Source organism: Panthera pardus, unplaced genomic scaffold, assembly GCF_024362965.1.
Source record: "Panthera pardus isolate Hobbes unplaced genomic scaffold, ASM2436296v1 HiC_scaffold_10, whole genome shotgun sequence".
In the NCBI taxonomy this organism is placed as follows: domain Eukaryota; kingdom Metazoa; phylum Chordata; class Mammalia; order Carnivora; family Felidae; genus Panthera; species Panthera pardus.
Genome location: NW_026526655.1, coordinates 34508115 through 34529061, shown reverse-complemented (window position 1 = coordinate 34529061; position 20947 = coordinate 34508115). Strand labels below are relative to the sequence as shown.

The following is a 20947-nucleotide window of genomic DNA, read 5'->3' as shown; positions in this document are numbered from 1 at the left end:
GTCTCATATGCCCTGGGTTGTGAAGGTAGCTTTATGGGATGGTTTTGAGTTTGCCTCTGAAGATCTTATAGGCTTCCTTAGTCTGAGAGAACTTTTTATGTTAATTTCTTGGTTTGGGCTTAAAAGAAACCCCAACAAAGTAGTGATTATCTGGACCCTAGCCCTAGGTCTCCCTTCCATGCTCCCCTTTCTCAAGTGCCTGTCACCTTTAGCTACACTTAACTGCCTGTTAACTGTTAAGTGTTTAGCTACACTTAACCCTAACATATACACACTGGCATTTTGCTGAGTGTTGGCTTGACTCAGCATGAGATCTGTAGTTTTCCTTTTGATATTTTTTCTGAATATGCCAGATGCTACCACTGAGTAATTTGGATTTTGCTGCCAAACTTTACCTCCATTAGTACAGAGGGAAGACAGCATGCCAGTTCGCTTGCTGGGTGTGCGTGACTGGCAGAAAACAGTCCTGGTATAATGGTTGGATGGAACAAACTGAGCAGATAATATTTTTAAAAGCGATTATCTAATTTTGTTAACAATTTACAAAATTATTACATCATTGATAACTATGAACTCCAAAAGTTGGCTACTGTTTTTAAAAACAGGGAATTGTAATACAAATCAAAACCACACTCAGATATCACCTCACGCCAGTCAGAGTGGCCAAAATGAACAAATCAGGAGACTACAGATGCTGGAGAGGATGTGGAGAAATGGGAACCCTCTTGCACTGTTGGTGGGAATGCAAACTGGTGCAGCCACTCTGGAAAACAGTGTGGAGGTTCCTCAGAAAATTAAAAGTAGACCTACCCTATGACCCAGCAATAGCGCTGCTAGGAATTGACCCAAGGGATACAGGAGTACTGATGCATAGGGGCACTTGTACCCCAATGTTTATAGCAGCACTCTCAACAATAGCCAAATTTTGGAAAGAGCCTAAATGTCCATCAACTGATGAATGGATAAAGAAATTGTGGTTTATATACACAATGGAGTACTACGTGGCAATGAGAAAGAATGAAATATGGCCCTTTGTAGCAACGTGGATGGAACTGGAGAGTGTGATGCTAAGTGAAATAAGCCATACAGAGAAAGACAGATACCATATGGTTTCACTCTTATGTGGATCCTGAGAAACTTAACAGAAACCCATGGGGGAGGGGAAGGAAAAAAAAAAAAAAAGAGGTTAGAGTGGGAGAGAGCCAAAGCATAAGAGACTCTTAAAAACTGAGAACAAACTGAGGGTTGGTGGGGGGTGGGAGGGAGGGGAGGGTGGGTGATGGGTATTGAGGAGGGCACCTTTTGGGATGAGCACTGGGTGTTGTATGGAAACCAATTTGACAATAAATTTCATATATTGAAAAAAAATAAAAAAAAATAAAAATAAAAACAGGGAATTGTACATTTGATTTCTAGAGTTCTCTTTGGCTTTTTTTTTTTTTTTCCAGATATGTCTTGTGAATTTGGATAACATCTCATTTGTTCCTCTTGTGTTTAATGACCTCATCCTTATTTTATATTTTCTAGTGTGTACGAATATTTTATAGGTTAAAATATAACAACTACTAACAAAATTGTGACTTTTAGTCAATAGAAAAAGAAGTACTTGACTACCTTTCATGGAAACTAGAAGTTATGTTAAAGTATTGTTAGCCCCTGAATAAAGTATAGATTTAGGGTCTCTGAAACACATAAAATTGTTATTAAGCTTTCAGATTAAAAAAAGTAAAGTAGGGGTGCCTGGATAGCTCAGTTGGTTAAGCATCTGACTCTTGATTTTGGCTTACGTCATGATTCCAGGGTTGTGCAATCTAGCCTTGTGTTGGGCTCTGCAATGAGCATGGAGCCTGCTTTGGATTCTCTCTCTTTCCCTCCTTCTGTACCTCTCCCCCACTCTCTCTCTCTCTCTAAAAAAATTTTAAAAAAAGTCTGAGGGGCGCCTGGGTGGCTCAGTCGGTTAAGCGTCCGACTTCAGCTCAGGTCACAATCTCGCGGTCCATGAGTTCAAGCCCTGCATCGGGCTCTGTGCTGACTGCTCAGAGCCTGGAGCCTGTTTCAGATTCTGTGTCTCCCTCTCTCTCTGGCCCTCCCCCGTTCGTGCTCTGTCTCTCTTTGTCTCAAAAATAAGTGAACGTTAAAAAAAAAAGTCTGAGTGCCAGATTTTCCACTTTCATTGAGCAATCGTTTAGTAAATTCTATTTCCTCAGTCATTCACAATGGCTAGATTTAAGTGAAGTTTTGATGAATGAGTATGAGATTGGCATAGACATAAGAATACCTATTAGCAAGTATGCATTAAGTAAAATGTCTATTTTTATTAAGAACTCACCTGTTTAGCCTGGTTGTGGGAAGCCCAGTGTGAAAGATATAAATGGTCTACTTTAAAACAAAATATTTTAGATTTTTGAAAAATAAAACGAAAATTAAAGTAAATTTGATTTTGTTACTTTCAGACACTAAAGAACTTATCAATATTTTCATTGATGGGGGACTCTGGATCTCTAGGAAAGTTATGCTTACTCTAAGAAGGTATTTTGTCTTTGACAGCAAGAACAAAAAAATGTCCCATATATCATTTTTTGCTTTGACTGCCAGAAAACTCAGGGACGAATTCACAGTCTACTAAAAACTGTTTAGGCCTTTCTGGTCTGCATATTTGCTTTGTATTCTCTATCCTTCCACCCCAGCTCAACTTTCTAAACTAATATTTTTTAACCTAATTCCCCCTGCCTTGTTCTCATATAAAATATTTCTTGTACTTAGTGTTGTTATTATAAGATGCTTTAAATCTATTATGGACTGAAATTGTACATAAATAAATAAAATACCTTCAGTGTTATTTTCACTAAATATAGCTCAATAAATAACATAAAAATGCAAGTGGGGCACCTGGGTGGGTCACTCAGTTGAGCATCCTACTCTTGATTTCAGCTCAGGTCATGATCCCAGGGTCGTGGGTTTAAGCCTCATGTGGGGCTGTGTGCTGAACATGGAGCCTGCTTAAGATTCTTTCTCTCTCTCTCTCTCTCTCTCTCTCACTCTCTCTCTCCCTCCCCCTCCCTCTCCCTCCCTCCCTCCCTCCCTCCCCCCTTTCCCCTTCTCCCCCTCCCTCTCCTTCTGCCACTCTCTCCCACTTGCACTATCTGTCTCTCTCCTAAAGAAAAAAGAAAAAAGAAAAAGAAAAAAATATAAATATACTTGTACACAAATACATAGTAATAGTTAGCAACTTATAGTTGGGTTGTATTTCCAATTATTTTTTTAATGTTCTCTGATAGAAATAGACAAGATACTCTTTCAGAACACAAGAGTTTATTTAACATAAAATATAGCTGTGAAACTTTAGAATAGACAGTGACTGCCATTTGCACCTTAGACTTTGAAAGAGAATAGGTTGAGTTTCAATGGAAAAAAATTAAGAAGTCATCCATGGCATGACCTCCCGTTGCTCCCACCCAAGTCCAGCCCTGGGACCAAGATTTTTCTCCAGATTTTCTGTTCTACTTCCTTCCTTCCACTGATACCGTCAGGAACTCTTGTGACAATTGCTGACCTGAGTAATGTGTTGAGAGTAAGGGGCCTCTGGCACTTCCATGGGCTCAGGGTCTGAAGCAGTGATCAAAGCTTGACAAGGCCTTTGTTCAGATAAAGTGGGAGGTCCTATGAGTATTCATGATGAAGTTGTGAAAATGACCTGAGACTTTGGGAGGATGCCAGGGAGGGTTTCTACTTATAGGTGTAAATGAGGGATTTTATAGTAGGAGACAACTGGGAAAAATGGGTGGAGTAGTTCTGACACCCTGCCAAAGGTCTCTTATCAAGACCCATGTTTGTTTAAACTTACCTGGTTGGGGTCACTGAAAGTGGGAGTTAACCCTGTGACACCAGTTTTTCCGGTCCAGTTAGCTTCTTCATCATTGGGCTTTTTCTTCTTCCTCCCACCAAGCTTATTCATATGCCATTTCGTCATTTATGATTTTCTTCTTACTGTATTTTACATTCTTACAAATTCTGATAAGGCCTGTGGGATTTTTGGGAGATAATTTGTTTCTGGTTTCATTTCCTTTAAAATGTAGGTTACCTTCTTTGTGTGTCTTGATTTTTCAATCAGTTGCTTTGTCTACTGAAGATCACTTTCTATAGGGTTAACAATACAAGTTTAATCTTCTAAGTTAGACCAAGAAAGGAAGAACCTATACCATGAATGTTAGGCATAAGTTATTTTGATAAGAGGATTTAAAAAGATTCCCTTTTAATCACAGAACTCCTCCATTGGAAAGGGGATTTTGAAAGAAATGAAGAAAACCATCAGAAATGATGTCAGCAGCCTCATGGCCTTTTGTTGACTGGAGTGGAGTTTTATTATTGCATTTCCTTGGAAAGACACTGCGCAGGATGTCTGCTGAAGTCATCTATCAGGTTGAAGAGGCACTTGATGAAGACGAGAAGGAAACGATTCTTTTTTTGTGCCGGGACATTGCTGCAGATGTTGTTCCCCTTAATGTCAGGGACCTTCTGGATATTTTAAGTGAGAGAGGAAAGCTGTCTGCCATGGGCTTGGCTGAGCTACTGTACAGAGTGAGGCGGTTTGACTTGCTCAAGCGGATTTTGAAGATGGACAAAAGGGTGGTGGAGACGCACCTGCTCAGGCACCCTCAGCTTGTTTCAGACTATAGGTAATTCATTATCTATTCCCAAGGCTGGACCTGGTGGGAGGGAGTGAGGTGGTCTGGACTTATGAACAATAGACATGAAGACAGTAAAAAAAAGCAAACACATTACTTTCTGTGCCCACAGATTCGACTGCCTTATGATGTTACTTCATTCCTTTGAAGTCTTTGAATTCTTAGAACATGTTCACTTAAAGTAACTGGGTAGAAGATCATAAAGAAAGTGGAAGGGCTGGGTAGTATGTGTTTGCCGAATGGATAGAATGAGAGAGATAAGAACAACTAAGAACTAGTAATTCTTGCCATCCTCTATCTGTGGGATCTGTTGTGGTCTGTGATGTCAGACTGGCAAATTCCGGTACTGAGAAAGGAAATAACAAGTCTGACAGTGATTTTCCTGACCTTTGTAGAACTCTGTGTTCCCTCCTGAGTCCCCACTGGTCTTTCCCCTGCTAAGGAGCTTATGAAGTGGACTCCCTTTCTGTGAGTTTCTTTGGGGTCCTTGCCCCTAGAGGCTTGGTAGGGCAGGGGTGCTGAATGAACATTTCATCAATTAAACAGCCATAGGCCCCCTCCAGTTCAGAGAGGGATGGTCACTGGAGTCCCCTTTAGTTGAGACCATCTGAGTTTTTCCTTCCTCCTGTTAACAAACTACTCTCTTGGAGACTGAGAGGAGAACACAAACCATAAGAAAGGCTGCATTTCTGCAGAAAGGAAGATAACTTGTGACCTTAAATTAATGGTTCCTTTTTCTTCAGACCACCAGCCTTTAAGTTATATCAATGGTGTATATTTGGAGAATATGTGTATTATTGAGAACTGTATTAAAGAGAGTTGAAAGCAGCTCTGCCCTTGAAAAGTGTCAGAGACCTGAGGTCTGGAGGCCTGTTTCAAGTCCCAGAAATACCAGTTATAGGCCACCTAGGCTGAGCCAGCCACTAACACCAGTTGGGACTTTGTTTTCTTACTTGTAAAGCTAAAAATAATAATACCTGATTTCCCAAGTTTGTTGGTGAAGATCAATTATGATAATTTAGTATGTGAAGTACTTTTAAAACTGTGAATCCCTCTACAATCGCAAGAGTTTATTATTGGGGTGCCTGAGTGGCTCAGTTGGTTAAGCATCCAACTCTTAGTCTTAGCTCAGGTCTTGATCTCAGGGTCATAAGTTCAAGCCCCATGATGGCTTCCATGCTGGGCATGGAGCCTACTTAAAAACAAACACACAAACAAGTGAAAGAGTTTATTTTTATTGTTGTTGTTCTTGATCATCTTCTACCTCTTCAACCATCATAAAATGTCAATATGTTCTTAAAACTTTTTCAGAGGTGCTGGGTTTCAGTGAATAAGTTGGGGCACTCTCTATTTCCTGTCTCCTTGCTAATGTGAATGTAGGTAGTTCCAGAGGGTGGAAAGGGTGGGTAGAGGGAGGGGATGCTAAATTCACTGATTCATCTGTTCAGTGGGCTTTTTATGGGGGGGCGGTCTATATATGCTAGGTGTATAGTAAGCATTAGAACAAAATGAAAGAAGCATCTTCTGTCCTCAAGAATTTGAGAGCCTAATTGGGAAAACAGCCCTCTAAAGCAGAGATGACAATGTCAAGGCAATAATGCCAACCACAGGGTGTCCTGAGAGCCCAGGTAAACTGTGATGGTGGCTCCAACTGGAGCAGAGGTGACTGAGTCAGGTGAGGCTTTGTAGACAAAAATATCTATGGTCATAATCCCCAGGATCTAGATGCCTTTTACCCTTTGAGTTTAGGAGTGGGCCACGATATCCCAGGTATAAGCTTGCTTTAGAAGCTTGTGATTCAAAGTGTAGGCCCTGGATCTGCAGCATCCTCATCACCTGGAGGCTTGTAAGATGGGGAAGACAGGATGACTTCAAATTCTATTTCTATCTTTCATCTTAGTCATATATGTTCTTCGCTTATTTCATCATAACATCTGGGGGAACTAGGGGATTCTTTAGGGAAGTTTTTATTCTCTGAGTTGTTTGTAGATCAGTTAGTTGGAAAGAGAGGTACTATCTCTTATTGAAAGTAGGAGAAAGGATGAATTTCCTTTTTGAATTCCCTTAAGATCTCTTCCTAGGGTGGTCTAGGCTTTCTGTTTTATGGGGGTGCACATCCAAATGGGGGCCTGAATTAGTCTTTTAAGCAATTATTGGCATGGCAGAAGCATAGGCTTTTGGTGTTTTCATTAGGATTAGTATCTGAATTTACTTAAAAAAAATCTTGTTTGGTTGCAGGGTGTTGATGACAGAGATTGGTGAAGATTTGGACAAATCTGATGTGTCCTCATTAATTTTCCTCATGAGGGATCATATGGGCCGAAGCAAGGTAGCCAAGGATAAGGTGAGTATTCTTTTTCTTGGTTCATGTTTCCAAGGGCATATCAGAAGGAGAGGGTTGCTCTGTAGTGTGTGGGAAGAGGGAAGTGGGCACTTGAATATGGAGACCCAAGCTGGGAGTGAAGGTAGGAAGTGAGAAAAGTAAATCTTTTTACTTCAAATTCACTTTCATCTTGCTCTCCCATGGCCATCTATTTTCCCTCAACTAGCTTGAGATCAGTGTGGAGTCATTAGGCTGCATGTGGAGGTTGGGAGGGAGAAGGTACTTATGACTTGTGTATCCAGGGAATGGCAAAATTAGAGATTTGGGATTGGAAACTAGGTAGGAAACAAGATCTCAGGGATATTGCAATTGCTGGAAAAGTATTTAAATTGTCTGACCTTATGTGGTACTGCTGGCCTAAGGACGGGCCAGGAAAAACTCCGGTCTCTAGAATATGAAAATATGTTCTTAAAGGACCTGTCTTTAAGGACTCTGGTAAATTGTTGCTTGAGAATTTTCTCATGTTCCATAATAATTGTAGTTTTGTTTCTGAAATCTATAAATATAGGGTGACTGTATGCCCCCACCATCAAATGCGTCAAATGGGAAGGAAAAGGAAAAAATAGAACTTCTTTTTGGTATCCTCAAGTCAACTTATTGCCAATCACTTATATCAATTTCATGATGATTATTATTAAAAATAAATAAATATAGCACCTCAGTAACTAAATGTTAGAGGAAATAAAACCCAAAGCAATGCCTATTTCTGAAATATAGTTCTTTCATAATCTCTGTGGTCTAGGGCAAGTAAGTAGCAATATACCCTAACTTTTTAATTTTGCCTCATACTCCCAGAGTCAGAATGAGTTGGAATGTCTAGCAGTGATTAAGATATTTTAGAAATTTCTGGGGTGCCTGGGTGGCACAGTCAGTAAAGCGTCCGACTTTGGCTCAGGTCATGATCTCATGCTTGTGGGATCTCACTGGGTTCTGTGCTGACAGCTCAGAGCCTGGAGCCTGCTTCAGATTCTGTGTCTCCCTTTCTCTCTGCTCCTCCCCCACTAGCTCTCAGTCTGTCTCTCTAAAAAATAAATAAACATTGAAAAAATTTTACATATTTTAGGAACTTCAAAACTGCATCATGGGGATTTTTCTTTCCCCCAGCTATCTTCTCTCTTCCCTTTTTAGGAAAGCCATTAGAGTTTTTCAGTATAATACCAGAGTAGCCTTTTGGAACAGAATGAACTCAGGCAGATTTTATTTTTAGGCCTGCTCTCCCACAGTACTTTTTTGTTGTTGTTGTTTTTGTTAAGTAGGCTCCATGCCCAATGTGGAGCTTGATCTCATAACCCTGAGATCAAGAGTTGTGTGCTTTACTGACTGAGCCAGCCAGGTGCCTCATCTCACAGTACTTCTTGATGACGTAAAATGACTCATGTGTCCCCAACCTAGGTACAGGTTGTCCGCCAAAAGACTTACCACCACCTCTTTCTCTGTAAAATCCAGGAGTGTAATTTGCTTCTGGCCCTGGAGGGACTATGAAACAGAGAGGTCTGGTTTAAGATCACTGCAGATCATGGAATGGGTTCTTCTTCTCACGTTTGCTTGCTGTTACAAATCACACAGCTTGGGGTTTGCATTTAGGGCTTAACAGTTCACCTTACTGAAATTTGTTTCCTCTTGGTGGCTCTCTTAGAGTTTCCTAGATCTTGTGATTGAATTGGAGAAGCTAAATCTGATTGCTCCAGATCGATTGGATTTATTAGAAAAATGCTTAAAGAACATCCACAGAATAGACCTGAAGACAAAAGTCCAGAAATACAAGCAGTCTGGTAAGTAGAATTTTGGCCTCTCAGTGGCCCAAGGAAAGTACCCTGGGCATACTAGGTTTGATTGGTAAAGATTCATTTGTTGGATGGGTGGAGGGAACAGAACCTGAGTGTCCACAGCCCCCACTAGCCTGTGGCTCGAGGTCACATCCCCTCTAACTTTCATATCTCAGATCTGCTGACTTTATCACCCACACCCATGATCACAGAGTCTCAGCTCTCTGCAAAATGCTGCTGAGAAGTTCCTAACATCCTGGCCTTCATGAAATAGTCTGCACCCCCATTTTCTGCATAGGTTGGCAGCACAGTGGACACTCAGAGCTTTTGAGGATATGCCAGGCCCTGCTGCACTGCTCCAATGTTTGGCCTGACCACTATCCAATTCTGGGTCTCATCCTGTCACTGGGATCCCATAACTGCCCTGCATGTGTCCTGAGTTTCCAAAACCCCATGGAAAAGGGTGCATTTGCCCCCTTCTTAAAGGTGACCAGTCTCACATTGGCCTTCTTCCTCATGCCACCCTCCCCCATTGTCTTTTAGATTCAGGCTCAGCATGGACTCTGTTGCTCTGTTAGCAGTCCACTGCCACCATAGAGTTACAGCCTAATGGGGATAGCTGAGACCCAATGATCTACAGGTCACCCCATGACCAACAAAAAAATCAAGGATGGGTGTAGCATTTTTAGCACATTCTTAATGATAGTGGGAGATATTTTGACCTTAGTAGGGTGGTTAGAAAGTTTAGGATATTTTGAAAGATGATTGACCCTGAACTGAGCCATTGTTGAATATGCATTTGATAGTAACTTATAAATCTTAACTCCATACCTCTCTCCTGCTTATAGCTCAAGGAGGTGAAACAAGTTATATAAGTGCACTCCAGGCATCTCTCCCAAATTTGAGTCTTAAGGATCCTTCATATAACTTAAGGGTGAGTCTGGAGCACATGTATGGAATTCCAGCATGAAACAGTTTCAGAACTTTGATAAAAATACAGACATTTGCACAGCATGGACTTCATTTAATATCTGAAAAAATGTGATAGTCATGTGCATTTGTTTTTGAAATATGTGTAACTTCTTATGGTCACAAAATTGGCATGTGTTCATTGAGATAATTTGGAAAATATAGAGAAATATAAAAGAAGAGCAATAAATCACTTCTATCCTACCATCTAAAGGTATGTTGGCAAATTTCCTTCTAGTCTTTTTTCTATGCATGTTTGTGTATCTACATATCCAATTGAACATTTTTTTTCATAGTTCATTTGTTCTTTAGAAAATTTAGGTGTTTTTGTTTTTGTTTTTGTTTTGAGAGAAAGAGTGCACATACATGGGGTAGGGGCAGAGAGAGAGGGAGACAGAAAATCCCAAGCAGGCTCCTTGCTGTCACTGCAGAGCTGGATGCAGGACTTGATCTCACAAACTGTGAGATCATGACCTGAGCTGAAATCAAGAATTGGACACTTCGCTGACTGAGCCACCCAGGCGTCCCTAGAAGATTTAGCTTTTTAAATATAAATAGATAGTGCATCCTCATGGACAAAAATTTCAAAATATACTAAAAGAATTTTTTAAAGTATGTTTTCTCTTACTCCACTTCCTTTCCCCAGAGGCAGCTGTTGTTAACCATTTTCTTCTATACACATTCAGAGACAGTCTATATACATACCATATCTCATTTTTGGTTTTTCCTTTCTGTGCAAATGGTAGAACACTATGCCCATTGAGCTGAGAATTCTTGGAAATTGTTCCATATGAATCATATGTGACAACCTCTATTTTGTCATTGCTTTTAATGGGTGCATATGGTTCTACTTTCTGGAACTTTAATATCTGAAAAAATGTGATAGTCATGTGGATTTGTTTTTGAAATATGTGTAACTTCTTATGATCACAAAATTGGCATGTGTTCATTGAGATAATTTGGAAAATATAGAGAAATATAAAAGAAGAGCAATAAATCACTTCTATCCTACGATTAATCCTGGGTGTATTACAATGTGTACAGCCCTTTCTTGTGTGTATTTAGATTGTTTCCAGTCTTTTTTTTTAATACAGTGATTCAAAATAAATATACTTGTATTTACCTCTCTGTGCATTTGCTTGTTATTGGGCGTATTTAATGATTTCAACAAAAGTGTTTTTGTTATTGAGTGATATTATTGAGTAATTGAGTTGTGACCCTAAATATCACATAGTCACTTCTGGTTGTTGTTTTAGTAAATGGTGCAAGGTATTATCAGAATTCTTCTTGGCTAATTTTTTATCTTGAAGAGTTAATCCTAGTATATGTGGAATTTGTAGTCAGGCCTCAGGCCACAGTGCAATTTCATGATTAAATTATAAACACTTTAAAAGCATCTGAAGAAAACATTAACTACCCTGTAATATAGTTTCATGAAAAATGTGAGATGTGAGGATATCTCTGAGCAATAGAATTTCAGAGCTAAAATGGGTATTAAGGATTATACTGTTCACCCCCCTCATTGAACAAATAAGGAAATTTAGGCCTAAAGTGCATTAAGTGATTGCCCACCTCTACCTATCACCAGAACTGGGCCCAGTCCATGTTCCTTCCTCTGTGACATGGCATATTTAATAAACTATATACCAGTCATGACATAGCTTAAATATATCTGTCACTTTTTTTCAAGAATAAAATATACTTTCTTTTGTCCTTCTGAATCTCTATGATAACAAATTATGAAACCAAATTGATTTAGGATTCACATCCAGGTTTTCTGAGTATTCTCTGCTATTGTATATCTAATATAAATTATACTGTCACTCTTAGTTAAAACCTTGCCATATTTTTACTATTGTCTTTCTATTTTGTTGATGAGAATAACTGTATTTACTGTATATGTAAATAGACATTTGATTTTCTGTCATTTAATTTTCTGTATATCTGTGACCCTGATCATTCATTTAGTAAACAGACCCTGTGGCATATGGATTCAGCATATTTCTCATAAAATTAGGAGGTGAATCATAGTGACACTAAATGACACATGATACCAACATTTTATAGAATAAAAAAGTTGTGTCACTCTGCAATATGATGCTTTTTAAATCCAGCTTTGTTTTGATGTTGTATCTCCTTAATAGCTATGTAAATGTGAATGCACATCCATGTGGGTTTCCAAATTCTATGTAGTATTGTAGTATTATCAGCTTCTGGCTAAGTCTCTTATTATTAGTGATAAAAGCAACTTACATGTTTTTCTTTAATTTAGACACACAGACTTAGCTACAGACACAGCTTAATGAATAGTATACTTCTCTCTTTTGGCTAGGATAGCTTCAGAGGAGAACTGTCATTTGAAAGCTGAACCTATCAGATGGTTGGGAGTATGTGGTATATGTACCTTACAAAGGACCTGTCATCTGAGAAGAGAAAGGGTCGGTTCAATCTTTCATTCTCTGATTAATTTCATTCTAGCCCTCAGAATTGGTAGTTGATTTTTTTTTTTTTTTGGTAGCTGACTTTTAAGAACCAAGCCCATATGTGACTTCTGTGTAGCTAAGCATTATAGAAACACAGTAACTAGACATTTATTAAGCTCTTCCATAAGCTAGCACTGTGCTAAATGCTTGTGTACATTTAGTCTTCACAAAAATGTATAAGGTGGCTATTGCTATTATCCTCATTTGAAGATAAAGAAACAGACATAGAGGTAAAATAACTTGCTCAAGCTTACATAGCTAGTAAGTGACAGAATCAGGATTCATAGCCAGGTTTGTCTGGGCTAGAACTCCCACTATTTTTTTTTTTTTTTTTTTTGAGTATCGTTGCCACAAAATGTTACATTAGTTTCAGGTATACAGCATAGTGATTTGACAAGTTTATACATTATGTTATGTTGTTATGTTTACCACAAGTGTAGCTATCTTCTGTCACCATACAAGCTAATATCATTGATTATATTTCTTAGGCTGTGACTTATTCACTCCATAACTGGAAGCCGTCACCCATTTGGCCCATCCTCCCACCCCTCTCTCCTCTGGCAACCATCAGTTTGTCCTATTTATAGGTCTGATTCTGCTTTTTGTTTGTTTATTCATATTTTTAAAATTTTTTAATTTATTTTTATTTTAGAGAGAGAGTGTGAGCGGGGGAGAGGAGCAGAGGGAGAGAGAGAAAGAGACTCTTAAGCAGGCTCCACACTGAGTGCAGAGCCCGATGTGGGGCTTGATTCCATGATTCTGGGATCATGACCTGAGCTGAAATCAAGAGTCGGATGCTCAATTGACTGAGCCACCCAGGTGTCCCCATATATATATTTTTTAAGATTCCACATATGAGTGGTATTTGTCTTTCTCAGTCTGACTTACTCCACTTAGCATGATACCTTCTACGTCAATCCATGTTGTTACAAATGGCACAATCTCATCCTTTTTTGTGCCTGTGTAATATTCCATTTTATACATATACCGTATCTTTTTTATCCATATCTGTTCTTTATCAATACATACTTAGGTTGCTTCTATATCTTGGCTTTTTAAAATAATGCTGTAGTAAACATAGGGGTACATATATCTTTTTGAATTAATATTTTCGTATTCTTTGGGTAAATACCCAGTAGTGGAACTACCAGAATATGTAGTATTTCTATTTTTCATTTTTTGAGGAACCTCCTCCATACTGTTTTCCACAGTGGCTGAACAAATATACATTCCCACCAACAGTGCATGAGGGTTCCTTTTTCTCCACATCCTCACCAGTACTTTAGAACTCTCATTCTTTCTTTCTTTCTTTCTTTTTTTTTAAGTTTTTAAAACTTATTTTTGACAGAGAGAGTGAGTGTGAGCTGGGGAGGGGCAGAGAGAGAGGGAGATACAGAATCTGAAGCAGGCTCCAGGCTCTGAGCTGTCAGCACAGAGCCCGACGCGGGGCTCGAGCTCACAAACTGTGAGATTCATGACCTGGGCTGAAGTTGGATGCTTAACCGACTGAGCCCCCCAGGCACCCCTAGAACTCTCATCCTTAACCATAACGTACATTGCCTCTGTGTTAAAGGATCAGGTAGAATGTCAATCTGATGTTCCAACAGCTTGTTCTAACTTGCAGCTATTATAGCAACTCTACAATACCGTAACATCTGACTTCATTGAGCTGTTTTGGAATATTCTAATAAGCTAATTTAGCATATTTACATGTTCATTGTATTTTTACTTTTTAAAAAGAAGAGTTGCCTTGTTCTTTGGCTATAGAAATGGGACTTACGGAGTTAACCGCTCTTGCTATTCTCCTTTAGATAATTTAACTGTGAATGTGATACTTTAATTTTTTTCCTGGGTAAGAATTCTCTTGAGATATTTAAAGAGGTGTGATATAAAGTGCCTCTGAAAAAACTAACAGGGGGTATGACCTTATTCTTTATATTTGAAGCTCCAGAATGGGAGAAGTAATGAACAAAGACTCAATGTGGGACAACCTGATACTCAGAGTAAGGCCAATTTTTCTTTCTTTCTTTTTTTGTAATGTTTATTCACTTTTGAGAGCGAGGGAGAGCGGGTATGTGAGCAGGGGAGGGTGAGAGAGAGACACACACAGAATCCGAAGCAGGCTCCAGGCTCTGAGCTGTCAGCACAGAGCCTGATGCTGGGCTGAAACCCCCAAGCCGTGAGATCATGACCTGAGCTGAAGTCGGATGCTTAACTGACTGAGCCACCCAGGTGCCCCTACATTCATTCTTTATAAATGCTTGATAATTCAAGTACAAATCATTGCATTTTTGGAGTTTCCCATTTCCTTTATCTACCTATTCTGATTAAGTTCTCAAAATAAATAGCAGTTAAGTTCTTAAAATGTAGTCATTGGCATTTCTAATTAGGTAATGAATTAGCTTATTTGAACTTAAATACCTCTTACTCAGTTTCATCATCTTGGCGATGTTTTTAAGAAGTTTCAGGTTTTATACCTGAAATAGAACTACGATCAGGCTATGTGAAACATTAATCTAGCCATGATAATAAATTGAGTTAAATTGAATATCTAGCAGCAGGAAGAAGAAAGGTTACTAGGATCTTGTTTTATAGCTTATTTAATACATCTAGATACTCTACAGATGACATCTCTATACTCCTAAAAAGAAGGAAAAAATACAATTAAAAACTAGGCATTTCAACCCATACGATTTCTCTCTTCTCTCTTAAAACATCAGCACTTGATCCTATAACATCATTTAAAAAATGAATTTCTTTTGCTTGTCTTGAGTCCTCCTTCAAGTGAAGGCTGAGACTTGGTCTCACACTGCATTGTAGATGATTGTGTTTCAGAACTCAAGGAGGCAGGGGATTGATAGGCAGGTAAGGAGGGCTCAGTCTTCCCTGAGGGGCTTGGAGTTTGTCCTGGGTGCAGTGCTGAGAGCCGATGGAAGCCTTCTTTATGTGGCAGGCCCCTTGCCAAAATCTTAGACTCAGCCTACATGCTGTCTGCCTGCACCTAGAAACTGAGAAGGATTTCTCCCAGATTAGCCAGATGGCATAGCTCATGCCTGTCATTCCTCACCTAGTATTCTGCTCTCCAGCAAAAGCTATTGAGAAGTGAATTTATTCCTGAAGTGACAGCATGTTTCTCAAAACATTGACGAGGTGGTGAGAATTTGCATTTTGAAAGCTGTTTAAAAGGAAAATAGGAGAGCTGGCAGATTTGGATAGGAATGAAGAACAATCAGTCTTCTTTCCACAGCACACCCTGACGGCAGGTTTATCCTTCACTGTAGTTATACAGGAGAGATAAGTGAGGCACCTAACACCTCTGGTGATTCTTAGGAGAGCTAGGTACCTGCTTTCACCTGGATGCTTTATTTGCTAATAAAAGGAAAAGTCTTCATATTAATTTTGACTTCCAAATAGATTTCAATTGGATGATGATGATGATCACTGTAATTTATTAAGCTCTTATTAAATGCCTTAATCTGAGATAAGCATATTAAAATAAGTTATTTTGTGTTTTTTATTCTGTTAATCCATGATTGCTTAAATGCAAAATGATAAAGAGAAATTTCCTTTTAATCCCAAGTATCAGATAACCACTGTTAATATTTGATTTATATACCGCTGGACTGTTATTTTTAAGCATATCTATGTGTAAGCATATGCACACAAATACATATATTTAAGTATGTTGTATTAATAATATTCATGTTGTAAAATAATCCATTTCACTTACTATGTCTTATGTATCTTTTCATGTCAAATACAAAAATATCTTTCTTATCCTTTTTAACATGTATAGTATCCATTATATGTATCATGATTAATTTAGCCAGTTTCATTTTTAAGTATTTTTCTAGTTTGAGGCCATTATAAAATTTTTTTTTTACTGTTTATTTATTTTTGGAAGGAAGAGAGAGAGACAGAGTGTGAGTAGGAGAGGGGCAGAGAGAGAGGGAGACACAGAATCTGAAGCAGGCTCCAGGCTCTGAGCTGTCAGCACAAAGCCCAACACAGGGCTCGAACTCATGAACTGCAAGATCATGACCTGAGCTGAAGTCAGATGCTTAACCAACTAAGCCACCCAGGTGCCCCAGTTTGAGGTCATTATAAACAGTTATGCAGTACATATTTTTGCATACTTGCTCTATTATTTCCTTAGGATAAACTTCTAGAAGCAAAATGTTGTTTTAAAGGATATCACCAGTTGTTCTTTAAAAAGATTGTTTTCTTTTTAAGATTTTATTTTGTTTTAAGTATTCTCTACACCTGACGTGGGGCTTGAACTTACAACCCTGAGATCAAGAGTCACACACTCCACTGACTGAGCCAACCAGATGCCCCTTAAAACACTGTTTCAACTTACACACTTGAAAGGCCTCATTTCCCTCAAACCTTAAAAATACTGGCATTTTCTTTGCTTGTCTTTGACATTCTCATTTTTGCAACAATCTTCTAAGGTAGATGTTGGTTTGTTCACCTTAGGGATTTAAAACCAAAACAAAAGAGCCTGAGACTTCAGCAGTAAACTTGCCTAAGATCACAGAACTCATCAGTGATGGTGCTAGGGTTTGAGCTAGCCCTTTACGGCTTCAAAACTGGTGGTTTCTCCACCTCTCTGGGCTAATAAAGTCATTTTTACCTAATGATATTGACTTTAGGCTCATCTACATTTGCTAGCCTCACTGTCCTTATCTTGCAACTGCCATTTTATTTTATGATCTCTCAATATCACTGGACTAAGAAAACATGGCCATCTGTTGTACAAGTGGCTAATACAAGTACATTTTCCCTTCTCTGCAGTCTCTAAGGCTCTCCCCCTCTAGGCCTTATCCACCTTGTCCACATGGAAAAAAGCTATTGATATTGCTAGGTGGTGAGGTTATTGGATTCTCCCTATCAGTTTAAAAATTCATCAGTCACCTGGTCCTCACCTGGAGAAAGACAAGGGAGAGCCTTTTTTCCCCCTTTGCTATTTAAGCAGTTTTTCTATATAACCCCTGCCTGGCATGCAGACTTGTGTTTTCTTATCAGTTAGGTTCTTCAGTGTGAGGCTGAAACCTTGGGGCCAAGTAGAGCTGAGGAAAGAGGACACAGTAAGGGGAAGAAAATAGGGGAAGAGGACAGCTGAGATATAAAGAAACCCAGTCAGCATGGGAGTGTGCTTAGTTCTCCTTCAGCTTTGTAAATGGTTTCTCTCTCTCACCCCCCCACCCCCCCAGGAGAATCAGTGAAGACATCCATTCAGGAATCAGGAACATCTCTACCTCAGGTATGGAATAAATGATCTAATTTGGTATTGTATTGTTTGCACAGTATCTGTGGGGAACACTGGCTTCTTTAAAATATCTATTAAGAATTCTCTGTGACAAGAATAGGATGCTGACAGTGTGAGAGTGCCTTTTTCTTGAGAGATCTCCTAAGGGGGAACCTTGGATAGAGCAAAGAAGTTGTTGTGGAAGTGGATTGCGTTAGTGAACTTTGGAATGCAGGAAAATTCCAAAGTAGCACTTCTCTTCCCAGCTGAGTGATTGGTGAATATATAAGTAAGCAATGACACTGAACCTTGACTTGCTCTGGCTTTTTTTTTTTTTTTTTAAAGGCTGAAACCTTTTCACCATAAGGAGACAATAGAAAGCTTCCTTTTTTACTGGTTTGGAAAGATATCACTTGTGTAACCTTAGGTTACTGTGGAAACAGATCCATCCTTTCAGCTTTAAATTGTCTTTATCCTGTGGCTCTAAGACGTGTGTAAAGGGACTGTGATTTTCATTAAAATTAAATAAAAACTGAAACAGCTCGTCTTAAACATATTACCCAAATAGAGGAAAAATATGAAATTAATGGGAAATGTCAGCTGTGGTGACTTCAGGCTGTATCTATTGAATGGCTCACCTGGCAACAGGAAGTTTGAGGAAATCCAAAAGAAAATATGGTTTATGGGTGGGACCTATAGGAAGCAGAGCAATGTCTAGCGTTTTCAACAATTGCTGTTTTCCTTTCCAGCACATACAAGAGAGATATAGGATGCAGAGCAAGCCCCTGGGAATCTGCTTGATAATTGACTGCATTGGCAATGATACAGGTAGGTATGCATGCTGCAGATTAACTGATACCCCACAGTGAGGTCATGGCCCAGAAAAGCTGTATTCATCAGTGATCATCACAAGCTGTTATAACAAACCACTGCCAAAATCTGTGGTTTCACATAGCAAGGGAAACTTTCTCACTCATGGCACAGCCTAGTATGAATTGGGCTGGAGCCAGCTTTGTTCCATGTGTCATTCAGTGGCTTCATCATCTGAAGCCTTGGGGTTTTCCACAGGATCCTCTGTATCTGGCTGGTGGATTGTGGGAAATCAAATAGCTATGTTCTGGTTAAGGAGATTATAGGGAATGCATTATACTACTTTCTGGCCCTGCTGAAAACAGCTGACCAGTATCTAATTAATGCATGTTTAGGGATTGGGTCCTGCCTGTGCTTGTGAATTCCTTAGACCATGTTATCTATGGAATATCTTATCTTGTTCTCCACCCTGCTTTCAGCATCTGCTCTTTTGTAGTCTTAGGAGCACCTTGTTTTTTTGCATGCTTTCTATATGTTCTCACTGGCAGTAGCCGCTGACATATTGCACAATGTTTTCCCTATAATGTAGGCCCAATAAATACAGGAACTTGAGAGCAGCTCGGGGAAACTTCTCTTAGCCTCCCTTTCACCTGTCTTGACTTGTGGCGTCTTGAGTAATCCTTTCTGCCGTCCTTGGCTTTGCTGGACAAAACTGAAAGCTGAACCCACAATTGGTGACCCCGATGTGATGAGCTGAACCCACAACTGGGGACCCTGACATGATCCCACAGTGGATGAATGAAATTCATGGACGATCTCACAAGAGATTTTAGGGGCCAGTCCTGAGAAAGTGAAATGCATCATTTCCATCCACATTCCATTGGTCAAATGCACTCATGTGGCCCCACTTAACTGCAGTGGATAAGGAACTCAGTCTGGCTGCATGCCAGGAGGAAACTGGAAGGAGACCTGGGGAGCACATAGCATTGTCTCTGGCACAAAGGTGTAATTGGTGAAAGTTGGTGAGCTTCAGTCTGGCTTTTTCATGCTGGGTGCTGTGGCAGAGAGGAGGCTGGGGATCCAGAGTGGGGTTTAAAATGGAAGGCTTGCTGGCTTCAGTGTTAGCAGATACCCCATCATTTCATATAGATAGACTATGAAAGCTCTTCTGGGGGACACTAAAAATGTCATAATGTGTGTTCACTTAGAGGCAGTGTGTCACTTGATTCTGGCACCCGGTACTTTGGTTGTTGGCCTGAGTCTGTACTACTTGTGTGTTCCTTGTTGTTCAATCTGAATTGATTCTCTTGCTCAATTGTTGCTGGATGTCTTACTCAAACTGAATCAATCACTGGTGATGCATCAAAGAATGTAAGAAGAATCTCATTGCGAAACAATGTGCTTAATTATTTACCTCTTCCTTAGTTGATCATTACATTCCCACAGTTTTCCTGCTTTTCAAAATTCTTAGAATGAGTCATATCTGTCTTTCAGGCTCACTTAAATGTTACCAGGGTGAGTTTTACAGAAAGAGACTCTAAGAGAAGGTCAAATAATCAAATATTAGGTTGAATTTCCCAGAATTTTAAGATACGATCTCATTTTCTCATGTTCTATTTTTGGTTTAATGTGAGAAATACCATCTCCTCAGCTATAGATGCGTGTCCTTTCCTTTTTAGCCATTAGTATCCATATAAGAATGAGAAAATATTTTCTCAATGAGTAACTTCCTGCTTTAAAAGAGTAATCATCTTCTACTTTCTATTATAGTCAGTTCTGTTTCATTCATTGGCAGAACGTGCCCAGCTGCACGATGTATGTTTGTTGTATGAAGATAATCATAAAGCTATCACCTGCTATGAATTTGTGGCTAAAACCCAGTGTATATTTGCTTCCCTTGCTGAGTTATGGGCCTCTTGTGGGCAGGGACTGAATGTATATTTATGTTTTCCTGCGTTATAGGAGCATGGTCAGAGTTGGGCCCTGGAATATGACTGCATGGGTTTGAATCATGGCTCTGCCATGTCCTAAATTATAACCTTGGGCAATTTTCCTAGACTCTCCATGCCTCAGTTTCCCTTCTATAAAATGGATTAATAACAGGACTTCTCTCTTGGGGAAGTTGGGAGAAGTGAGTGAGTTCATACTTGTCAAGAGCTTAGAGCAGTGCCTGGCACCCTGTGAGCATATACAAAATGCTAGCTAACCTTATTTTTTCATTTTGTTTGTTTCATTTTTGTTGCAAACCACTAAGCTAGAACTTTCTGTGGCTTTGTACATGGAGTCTAAGCCCAGACAAATGAGGAAACAGAGGACTGGGGGTCTGACACCTGCACTGGGGCTCAGGGACGAGTGGGGCAGGTTCCCATAGGCTGGGGCTAACTGGAATGGAGGGGAAATACCCAGGTGGGCAGTCCACTCCCACTAGTTATCAGTATGAATGGGCTTGACAGAGACAGAGAGTCTGAGTACAAAGGTTGGGGCCAGGGAGGGTAGGGGGTGGCAAGACTATAGGAGAGAAAGATGGGAGTGAGGATAGCATTGGAGGTGGCTCCTGGGACAGTATCTCTGGCCTGAGGCATGTGCAGGTATTGACATAG

At 39.6% G+C, this 20947-nt stretch overlaps 1 protein-coding gene across 13 annotated transcripts in view; it reads left to right on the top strand.

Moving 5' to 3' along the window:
• Positions 1-20947, top strand: part of CFLAR (CASP8 and FADD like apoptosis regulator) — an 81342-nt gene that overhangs the window by 46371 nt on the left and 14024 nt on the right. For 8 of the 13 annotated variants that reach the window (XM_053906319.1, XM_053906318.1, XM_019439177.2 and 5 more), the window contains 7 exons: positions 4263-4676; positions 6924-7029; positions 8705-8840; positions 9683-9768; positions 14232-14289; positions 17503-17552; positions 18287-18365. In XM_053906319.1, coding sequence (XP_053762294.1) covers positions 4315-4676; positions 6924-7029; positions 8705-8840; positions 9683-9768; positions 14232-14289; positions 17503-17552; positions 18287-18365 — 877 coding nt within the window. In that variant the 5' untranslated portion in view covers positions 4263-4314. Of the gene's footprint in view, positions 1-4262; positions 4677-6923; positions 7030-8704; positions 8841-9682; positions 9769-12181; positions 12242-14231; positions 14290-17502; positions 17553-18286; positions 18366-20947 lie in introns of those variants that run through there. The other 5 variants (XM_053906335.1, XM_019439185.2, XM_019439184.2 and 2 more) reach the window with 4 other exon arrangements.